Source organism: Dendrobium catenatum, unplaced genomic scaffold, assembly GCF_001605985.2.
Source record: "Dendrobium catenatum unplaced genomic scaffold, ASM160598v2 fragScaff_scaffold_1316, whole genome shotgun sequence".
In the NCBI taxonomy this organism is placed as follows: Eukaryota; Viridiplantae; Streptophyta; class Magnoliopsida; order Asparagales; family Orchidaceae; genus Dendrobium; species Dendrobium catenatum.
This window is the reverse complement of record NW_021319778.1, coordinates 97,874-109,336: the sequence shown is the minus strand read 5'-3', so window position 1 is coordinate 109,336 and position 11,463 is coordinate 97,874. Positions and strand designations below refer to the sequence as shown.

The 11,463-nt window shown below is 36.3% G+C and overlaps 1 protein-coding gene across 3 annotated transcripts; it reads left to right on the top strand.

Moving 5' to 3' along the window:
- Positions 1–333: 333 nt before the first annotated feature.
- Positions 334–11,044, top strand: LOC110105143. Of its 3 annotated transcripts, XM_028699507.1 has the most exons (6): positions 334–352; positions 443–675; positions 784–889; positions 1,691–1,896; positions 2,004–2,210; positions 9,849–11,044. In XM_028699507.1, exons 2-6 carry the CDS (start codon positions 487–489, stop codon positions 10,950–10,952), a joined length of 1,812 nt encoding a protein of 603 aa, XP_028555340.1. In that variant the 5' UTR covers positions 334–352; positions 443–486; the 3' UTR covers positions 10,953–11,044. The 3 variants fall into 3 exon arrangements, with proteins under 3 accessions (XP_028555340.1, XP_028555341.1, XP_028555342.1); XM_028699509.1 differs by lacking the exon at positions 334–352 and having other exon boundaries at positions 629–675; positions 784–858; XM_028699508.1 differs by lacking the exons at positions 334–352; positions 2,004–2,210 and having other exon boundaries at positions 359–675.
- The last annotated feature ends 419 nt before the right edge of the window (positions 11,045–11,463 follow it).

Here is an 11,463-nt window from a genome sequence, read left to right as displayed (position 1 = left end):
AATGTTGCATCATCTATTTTATCTGATTGTGTGCTGGATTTTTGTGCAAAGCTAAGATGTTAAACTATATATTTCTCTGTCACTGTGAATATTCCAGGATGCAACATCATCATTTTTATAATAGTAGCACAAATAATATATATTTAAGCACTTTTTAAATATTTAAAATCATAAAAAGTTACTTTAATCTAATCAAAATATTTAATTGGTAAACTGTTTAGTTGTCGAGTTATACCATTGTGTTAGTAAATATTTCATTATAAATAAACATCTAGATTTAATACACGCTTGGAAAGACAAGTCAATTGCGCAAATTAAAACGAACAGTGTGGGAAGGTCGGAATTTCGAAAGGTTCCCTCCTCTTTTTTTAAAGGATTTTTTTCTATTTCGTTTTTAAAGATCCTTCCAGGAGAAGAAACAAAGTGCGTCCTTTGCATATAGGAGACGAAGAAGTAGAAAGGCAGGGAAAAGGCGGAGAAGGGTAGATGCCTATCGAGACGCCGCGAGGGCTTCCTTTCTCCGTCGATACGTGGAGCCACGCCTCTAAGCAGAAGCGTCACCATTTCCTCACGCACGCCCACAAAGATCACCTATCGGGAATTGCCGCTTTATGCTCTTTCCCCATTTACTGCACTCGCCTCACAAAAACCCTAGTGTGCCACCAATTTCCGGAGGTGATTGAGAATTATCTCTTGCGTCCTTGTCCTTGTGATTTTTTTATATTTAAATATCCAACTTCTTGCTAATTCTCCGATGAAATCGATTGTTGTCTACGTTTTCAGCTTGATGATTCCCTGTTTTTGGAGATTGAGTTGGGTGAACTATTGGTAGTCAAAGATCCAGATGGGGATTTCTCGGTGCGTGCTTTTGACGCGAATCACTGCCCGGGTATTTGCCTCTATTGTTTGGGATTCTATTGGGATTTTTTGGCTGTTTGGTTTAGATCTAATGCAATATGTTTTTTCCCCTCTATGTACCGTGTTTGATTTCTTCAATATGCAGCTTTTCAGATGTTAATTTAATTGGACTACTCAGCCATCTCTTTTTACTAGTTGTTTCGGATTCTCTTTGGATTGTCTGGCTGTTTAGTTTAGAGCGAAATGCAATATGTTTTTTTTTTTCAGCATTTCAAATGTTAATTTAATCGGACGATTCAGCCATCTCTATGGTTAAAGGTATTAGAAAAATTGTTACGGTTATTATCAATTATTCAAGCTGCAATATTTGCATTCAATAATTAATGAAATTTATAAACTGCAATTGATTGCATATGGTAAAGTTTAGATGCCACTTCAGTCTAAAAGCAATGCACTTCATGAAACAGGTAACCGAAGAGCTACCATGTTTCAATTTTATTCGATTTCGTCATTTTCTTTGTTATCTGGTCGCTGTGCTAATTAGGATTTATCTTTTTCTCTTATTAAGTGGATTGATTTTCTTTCTACTGTAATCGTTGAGCTTGTTCGTAGAGGGAAGGGTAGCGTCCTTATAGATTTAAATGAGCAAGAAATCTGATTAGTCATCTCTATATAAATTGTTCAATAATTTATATAACTTCTTTCAATCTGTGATTTCTTTGTGAGAATCTTTTTACTGAGATAGGAGTTACTTCTGGGCAAAAGTATTATCTTAAAAATTTTGGTAAAGAATAGAAAGTTGCTGATTTTTTCTTCTGGGATGCCTTATCAGGTGCTGTTATGTTCTTGTTTGAAGGTGGATTTGGTAATATTCTGCATACTGGGGATTGTAGGTTAGACCCTGAGTGCCTGCAAAATTTTCCTCTGAAGTATGCCAATAAGAATGGGAGAGATTGCAACCTCGACTATATATTTCTTGACTGTACTTTTGGCAGATGCTCTATTGAGATTCCAAGCAAGAAATTAGCCATCCAACAGGTTTATGATGTTTAATTTTTGTGATCATTTTATATGTAACCGGCTGATATCTCCTTTATATTATTTTCCTTTCATTAAAGTAAATTTAACTTGATGACTACACTTAGGTAATAAACTGCATATGGAAGCACCCAAATGCATTAGAAGTGTATCTTGCTTGTGATATGCTTGGTCAGGAAGATATACTTGTTCAGGTGTCGAAAACTTTTGGATCCAGAATATATGTTGATGAAATAAAAAACCCTGAATGCTTCAATGTTCTTTCACTTATAGCTCCAGAAATTCTTTCAAAAGATGAATCTTCTAGATTCCAGGTAGAAATTCTTTGTTTCTGTGAACTAATATTTATTTTCACTTTTAAAATTTTTTTGGTAATGTAAACTTTTTATTTCCCTTTTTATCCATTGTGACATGATGTTTGTTTTATTCTAGTTTAGTAGAAGTTCAGATCTGTTGAGTTTTTATCATCTCGTTCACCTTTGCGCCTTAGGCTGAGTTTCGGTTAACCAATATGCATAGCTTGATAGCAAGCATTGAGAAAGAGCTAAAAGTTATTGTCGCATCCAACCATTAGGGACTATTTGGTTAAAGTAAAATATGAGCAAATTATCACAAATGTAGGGATTTTGAAAATATCTATGTTTAGTTTGATGTAAAAGAAATGCAGAGTAAAATTTTGGCGTATTTAGAATGCATCATGTTTTGTAATTTTGATGTATTTAAAATTTGTTATATTTGGATGATTTCCAAATACACCGTAAATTCTTTCATTTTCATTAGCCGCTACCAACTACCTCAACAACCCACTACTGCCATTATTGGCCATCTCCACCTGTCACTAGCCACCATTGTTGGTCTCTGCTGTTGGCCACCAACGATCGTCACTGTTGGTTGTTGGCTGCTATAACCACCACCTATCGTTGCAGAACACCACTGCTCACCAGCACCACTACCCGCCGATCATCAACATCTATCATAAGCTTTTGCATTGCATTCATTTCACTTCAATAAAAAAATCACCTGCATTTACTTTAAACTCTTCCAGACAACTCCAAACATTTTAAATTACAGTCTTTTTGCACTGCATTCCATTTTATTTTGCGTTTCTTTTTTAGCTAACCAAGCAGCTCCTAAAAGAATATGAGGATAGGGTAGGGGTGGAGAAAAACGTTTGCTTGTCCCCTGCTAATGTTTGCTTTTGGAACCCCAAGTTATTTTTTTGATATCTCACGAAGGGTTGTCATCATTTCCATACTAGTTTTTGTTTTTAGTTGATGAGTAAATTTTAATAATTTAAACTATGCCTAAATTTTATAATTTAAAATACCTTAGTCAAATTTGCAACCTGAAAGGTTGTAATTCAAGCAAACGATTTGATGATGGACCACTTGTCCAATGATAGGAAGCTACTATTGTCACCATTTCAGCTGTTGAAACTACTTTATTTCTATTCATTAGGGGTTGTACTAGGGTTTGGATGGTTGATTGAAAACCAGTAATTGATAATCAAGCATCAGTGATCTTGCTTACGTAATTACATTTAAAAGTGCAAAAAGGCAATATGGTTTCCCTCAAGTCGCTAGGTAGCATCTTGTGTCCTCACTCAAGCAAAGTTGGTGCTTAAAAGAGATAGCCATTTCACTTCATAAACTTGTTATTATTGTGAGGGAATTTTTGTAGTGTATACAATTATAAGCATTACATTAAAATAACCAACTACTACTCTAATCATTTAAGCAGGTACAACTTGTTTTCATATTCATTAGGAATTGTGGTATGGTTTGGATAGCTGATCAATGACTGGTAATTGACAATCAGATATTAGTTATCTTGCCTGTTTGTTTAATCACTATGGAAAATAATGCGAGGACACGCTAAATTTTGCTTACTAATTTGAAAGGTTGATTAATGGCTAGTTCTTGTTATGATCAATTATACTTTATATAATTTATTTGTTTAATTTTCCCTGAAAAGAAAGCAACGTCACTAATTTTCATTGGCTTCATTAAAAATTCAAGGTGTTCTCAAGTCAATGTGGTTGCCCAATGCTGAAGTTGCTAGGTGCCATCTTAGGCAATTACTAAAGCAAAGTGAGGTACTGAAAATATATAGCTATTTCCTTTCTTAAACTTATTAGAATTATGGGGGTGCATTGCATGATTAGTAGTACATTTTAATATATTAGGAAAAATAATGATTTTATAATTGCATTAAATTGCACGATCCAAAATATTTTATAGAGATAATCTTAAGCAAACTTCTTAAAAACATGTATAAAACTTTCTCCTTGTGTTCTGACCTCCAGTCCTCCTTTGAATATGGTTCCAAGGCCCCTCCTTATACCACAAATTCATCAAAAAGATAGAAAGATATCTTTAGAGCGACTTTCTCCCTCTTGGAAAAGCCATAGGCACATTATCACAAATGTTGGCTACCTTTATCCTTTCTCTAGCTGACCCTGTCTGTTCCCTGCTCCTACTCTTTGAATCTTGACTTCCTCCCTTTTCTTTGCCTTAGACTTATGGGATGTCACGTCTAGATCCTCTCCTGTTGTCAGCACTTAAGTTTCTCCTTTATATGGAGCCTTGGTTACTCATAGTTTACTTGATATTGACACTTTGGAGGACCTACCATTAAAGTCCTACACCTCAATCAGTTGAAATGTCGATCCATTTCTTCATAGTCAACCATCAGGTGTTCGATTTGGAGCTCCCAAAACTTTCTTAAGAATTAAAATGATATTCTCAAACATTGGCATGTAAGCCTCAAAACTCTAATCTTAGTTTCAAAGTTCAGTCATCACTTTTTTTGGAAAATTTGCTGGAAAAAATCTTTAATTTATTTAAAAGAGGAAAATTGTTTTCTTTACGACCAGTCATTAGTTAGAAACTTTGCATGTAGTTGACCTAAGCTTGATGTCATTCTTATTGTCTACATATATTTGGGTTTATTGGGCAATTATTCTCTTGGTCTCATTGATGCTTGCCACATTTTTTGTGCATATCATTTGAAGAAGATTATACCTAATTATTCTCATGGCTGCTTTATGCGTATTTCAAAAGGGAATTTGCATTTTGATGCTTGCCACATTTTTTGTGCAATTCATTTGAAGAAGATTATACCAAATTATTCTCATGGCTGCTTTATGCATATTTCAAAAGGAAGAGCGACCACCTATTACTCCTTTCTTACGAATTCATTTCATGAACCTTCCCACTTTGTTATCTTTAGGATCAATATTTGGTAAACCTTTACTTGTCGACTTGGTGATTGCTTAGGTCACTCTCTCCTATGTTGACATGGTTGTCATAGAGCCTGTTGATTGAGAATATTTTATTTACCATTACTCTCACGGCTATATTAAGAAAGATAGAGATATACTTGAAAAGACTTGTTTGAAAGTGTTAAAAATGATTTTTGTTTATTACATTTAAATGAGAATTTAACTCTTAATAGGACAAAATGAAAAAAAAAGCATTCATTTAGCTAACCCCACATGTTGGGATAAAAGTTTGTTGATGTTGTACTCTAAGGGCTACTTGCTAGACATTGATTTTAAAAGATTTCCTACCTATTTCAGTAAATGTCTTATGTTTGGATATGAGTTTTTTGATCTTTTTGTTGCTTATCCATAGCTAAGAAAAATTGGGCCTTCCATGCTCCAATGCAAGAAATTTGATTTAGTACCTTCCTATAATTTTCCAGTCAAATAATCAATTCATAAATGTTAGTCAATAATCTTGTGGTGGTTTCAAACTAATCTCTAGGGCCACAAACATTGTTTTTGATGTGACTAACGATCCCTTCCCGCTCTTACTCATATCACAAATAAGGCTTACAATGCTCACAAGCCTATTTTTTAGGATATACTAATGCTATTTTTTTCACATTATTATCTCTGCCCAAGTCGAAAAACACATTTTTTTCTCTCAAAAGCATCCTTCTGTGATAGTTGTAAATTATTTGAGCAGTAATCAGACTTTGGCTTTTCTTTTAAGTCTTCCTGAGGTAGTTATTGGTTGGTGTTGGTGTGGTTGAAACTTCTATTGTTTTAACTCCCCTTTCTCTCTCAAATAGGCTTTGTATTGGCTGAGATTGATACATATTCATATATTGATTTTGCTAACATACACTAGAATGATAATCAGCTACGAAAAATATAAGAAAATTAAGTAGTGACAATCCCTAAGCTTTTTATTAAATCTCATAAATCATTAGTAGTTCATAAAGAAAAAAGGTTGATGAAGGTATATAACCATATTCTTTGATTTAATATGTCCATGATTTATAATTTTTGCATTAAGGATGATTTTGATTTAGGACATACAAATGCATCAAGGATTTACAAGACTATATGCTCTCAACCCATTCTTGCTTTTTAACGGAGCTCAAAAAAAGTACCACATGGTTGCTTGATCTTTAGATTTTGATACATTATATTTTTTAGTACTCTTTTTCCTGTTGGTTATTCATTATTTTTGCTATTTGCTTTGTACCAATTTTCTTTAGTTATTATTATGTTTTTTATTTTTAACTATGCTTTGCTTAAGCCCTGTTTTTTGGGGTACTTAGGTAGCCAAATATAGCTTTTTTTATTTCAAAAGGTTCAACTTAAAAATTTTATTTTAATCAAATGTCAATTGCACATATTTGAGGGAAAAGTGTTTAAATAACTTCAATATTTAAACAACTTAAAGTTATTAGCATTCATATCTTAGGAATAATCTAAAGCTCACTAATTTTTATTCCTTCATTTTCATGCATTCTTCTTTGTCTCACTGTTGATTTGTAGCCTCCATATCATAGTTGGGCTCATCCTCTTTATCTGATTATCTTCAATATTTTCTATTTGTGAATTTGAAGCTCTTACAATTATTTCATCTAATCTAATTTCTAATCCCCCATTTCAAATTTTCATCACAAAAACCAAGTCCAATCAAGGCAAGCCACTCCCAAGGCATTGTTTAATATTTGTAATTGCCTTTATATTCTGATCGGAAATAGATGTATTTTTCACAAAAATCAGCAGATGAACGCAAGGATTGGGAAGAACAACCAAAAAGCAATTTTTTATTGATGCAAAAAAGCAAGATACAATTGAATCTTCAATTTGAGAGGAAGATCCTGCTCTCTCAAACTTTAGCCGCCCATTAGAGTCTCTCTCTCCTTAGGAAAAACAAAACTCTACCAGACATTTGATAGCCCCCAAACCCTAGCAAACAATCATACTATAACATACAAAAAGTCTCCCCAAATCCTAAATAGCCCCTCAATTTGAAATTTCCCTCATAATCTCTCTTTAATTTCTCATTAATTTGGCTACTGGACCCTACCCCCATAAGGGGTGGCATTGACTGGGGTAGAATCTCTATTTTGCATCTGGTAAACTAAGGATGGTCAAGGATGAACTGGCTGGACCGGTCTAACAATACTCCCCTCCCAAAGATCCACCTTGTCCTTAAGATGAAAAGACGAAAACTGATGCTTCACTCGCTCATATGGCTCTCATGTCGCATCATAGTCAGGTAGGTTCTTCCACTTTATCAGCTATTCCTTGAACTCACCCTCTCCCTATCGTATCCCTTTCAGCTATCTCTGATTCCTAAGTAGAGGCCATTTTTTGCATTAGCTCAATCTTGGCCTGATTTGCAACCACCCCTCCTGAGTTACCATGTGCCCATACTGGCATGTGCAAAGCAAAACTTGTTCGAATTGGCCCTCTGCTGATGTTCATATAATATTTCTAAGATCACCCTCAAGTGCTCCAAATGCTCTTCCATCGACCTGCTGTACACCAGTATGTCATAAAAGAAAACCAATACGAACTTTTGGAGGTTTGGTCGGAACACCCTATTCATGAGGGACTGGAAAGTAGCAGAGGCGTTGGTGAGGCCAAATGACATCACTAAGAACTCGTTGAGTCCCTCACGTGTCATGATCACTGTCTTCATGACATCCACCTCTCTCATTCGGATTTGATGGTACCTTGACTTTAAATTCGTCTTTGTGAGCACCATTGCTCCAGACAGCTCATCCAACCGCTCATCTATCACTAGAATGGAAAACTTGTTTGGCACAATCTCTTTATTCAGGGCTCGATAGTCCATGTAGAATCTCCATCTCCCATTGTTATTCTTGACCAGTAGGAATGGGTTATTTAAAGGACACACTCGGTCTAATGATTCTTGTCTCAAACATTACTCAGATCAGCTTTTCAATCTAATCCTTCTGAATACGAGGGTAACGGTATGGCTTAACACTAATTTGTGACACCCCATCTCTTAAGGTGATGACATGCTCCTACTCTCTTGGTGGTGGCAATCCTTCAGGTGGTTGAAAAATCTCACTAAATTGTTGTATAAGCGCTCGAATAAAGAAGTAATGTCTTCCTCTTCCTCCAATTTGACCCCCCTCTAAGCTCTGCAAATCCACCATAAATCCTCCTCCCACCTCATGTAAAGTCCTCGCCATTTTTATGAGCGACATCAGGCTTTTGATAACTCTACATCACCCCTGATCATCATTTTCCTTCCCTCCACTATCAACTCCATTGTTAGTGCTCCCCAATTAACCTTGGTATCCCCTAAGGTTTGTAGTTATTTCATCCCTAGAATAAAATCAGTGATTCCCAACTCCAAGGGTAGGAAATCCTCCCTCATCTGGACCCCTTGTATGCTCATAACCACTCCTTTACACACTCCTCTACCCGTCTCCACCTTTTCAATGTCTATCATCATCCCATATTTCCTTGTGTCCACCAAATTGACCCCCAATTGGTCAACGACCTACTTGGAGATAGAATTATGGGCAGCCCCATTGTTTATAAACACCATCACCTCCCTATATGCTATTTCTTCTTTCATTTTATGGTGTGATTTGGAGTGAATCCCATCACTGAAATTTAAGGAGATCTCCTGCCATGTCAAGACGCAGTTCTCCTTCCTCTTCTACCATTGCCTTGCTCCCACCACCCTCCTTAGCTTCCTCATCATCACAGATGGTAAGAACCTGAAGAGTTCAATCCTTACACATGTGCCCGATGTGTATCTCTCATCACATCTAATACACAATCCCTTTGCCCTCTTCTCCTGCAGCTTCTTTTCAGTAAACTTCTTGAAATTTCTCCAAAATCTCCCTCTTACCGACTTCTCCTTTGGGGCCTTACAAAGGCTTCCCGGTGCTGGTCCCTTGGGAGCGAAGAAAGTAGTGGTTATCCTGTACGAGCCTCCTAAAGTAGATGCACTTTTCACAATAATCTGCGGATGAACACGAGGATTGGGAAGAAGAACACCCAAAAAGTAAATTTTTTATTGAAAAAATTAATGAAGAGTAAAGCAATAAACAATAGGATCTTCAATTTGAGTGGAAGATCTGGCTCTTCCAAACCCTAGCCGCCCACTAGAGTTCCTCTTTCTCCTTAGGAAAAACAAAACTCAGTCAAACAATCGATAGCCCCCAAACCCTAGCAAACAATCCTACTAAAACATGTGAAAATTCTCTCCAATTCCAAAACAATCCCTCAATTTGAAATTTCCCTCATAATCTCTCATTAATTTGGTTGCTGGACCCCACCCAAAAAGTGGGCGGCATTGACTAGGGTGGAACCTCTGCTCCGCCTTTGATAAATCAAGGCCGGTCCAGGTTGGATCGTTTGAACCGGACTAACATATTCACAATTAGAATACAGCATTCCGTTGGTGGAGAACCTCATTTTTTAATGATTTTATGATGGCATTTGCATGCAATGAGTTTTAAGATTGTTACTCGTCTCAAAGGAATTTGAATAGATTGATAAATAAATACATGTACATGCAAAAATAGATACAATCATCCTTTTGCTATCCATCAAGCTTTCTGCGTGGCCAGGGTATATTTTGTTCATGTAGGTAACCATTAATATTTATGACATTTATTTTTTTACTGCTTATTAATTAGCGATTGCTTCATTTTAGGTGGTTGAAGGCTTTCCAAGTTTGAGTGAAAGAGCAAGTAAAAAGATAGCTGAGGCAAGAGCAAATTTTCATCCAGAGCCTCTTTTTATTCGTCCCTCCACACAGTGGTACGCAACTAATGATCTAGCACATAGACTAAAACTGTCAGAGGCAGAAAGAGATGAATGCGGAATTTGGCATGTGTGCTACTCAATGCACTCTTCCCGAGAAGAGCTTGAATGGGCTTTGCAAGTTCTCCAGCCCAAGTGGGTCATTTCAACAACGCCACCTTGTCGAGCCATGGAGCTTGATTACGTCAAAAAACATTGTTTCAAAACTCGAATAGCTCCTGATGATCCTATCTGGAAGCTTTTTTACGGTACTAGTGGTAACTCTGCTACTTTTTCAGCTTCCACCAATTCAATGTTCCCGGGGAACATTAATGCTGCCATTACTGAAGTTTCGCAGGCTTCTACAAAATTCAGCATTGTGAATCTAAAAGAGATTTCAATAGATCATCTTGAACTTAAATTGGATTTATCTACAACACCCGTTGCTGTACCCATTACATTATTTGGGAGAGCTAGACTTGAAGACCAGCATATTAATATCTTACAGGAAGAGAAGAAGCACTGTTCAGAGAATACTGAGAATATCTCACTTGTGTCTACGCAAGAGGTTGTAGATGTCCATGAATCTTCTATTAGTCTGGGGCGTATGGATGCAATTGAATCTACAAGAACACAAGAACATGAATTATTATTTCAGAATACCCTGGTTGAGCCAAATATGAAGAAATGGAGAGATGGTGCTACCCAATACATACCTAACAACGTGAATCATGCTCCTGAGCAATTTGCGAGAGTTGATGAACAAATATGCTTGGTAGATATTGCTTCAACGAAGGTTTCTGATGCTACAGTGCCAAAATTTGAATACTTAAAAGATGATGATGCTTCTAGTGAGAGTGACAAAAGTTATATAGGGTCATCTAAGAATATAAATGCAAATTTGAGGAGGCTATACAGGTCCATGAATGTCCCAGTTCCTCGACCACTCTCCTCAGTTGTTGATCTCATGAATTCTATTAAACGCTTTAAGACTGGTCCTGATAGCAGTTTTTAAAATCTTGAACTGTTCCTTTGATTCATCTGAGCACTTACTTGTACGAGCTGCAAAATTTAATATAGAAGAAATTATCGTTCTCTCCGTTGCCAGGGTTGGTGCATATAGTTTTTTTAAAGACTTCTGCTTTCTGATTTCTTGAAGCTAGTATAATGTCATCAGTCTTATTATTGACAGCCAGAACGGATACCTATGGTCAGTAAATCCTCAAAGCCAGTGGCAAATCATGAATGAAAGCTAAACAGGCTGCTGGTTGTAAAACTGGTACTTTCTCAATCATCTATCAACTAATTCTTGGAATTTCTTTTTTTTCTTTAGTTTGTGTTCAAATACATCATCTATCTCGCAAGTCGAGCTTATTGGCACACATGCTTTTGATTTGAACTCATATATTACACAAGCTTGAGCGCAAGCTCGACATGACTTGGCTCGTTGGCTCATAAGTTGGCTTGGATTAAACTCAAATTTTAAATCCCAATTTTTGTGCTCCACCATTTGATCTAAATAAGAT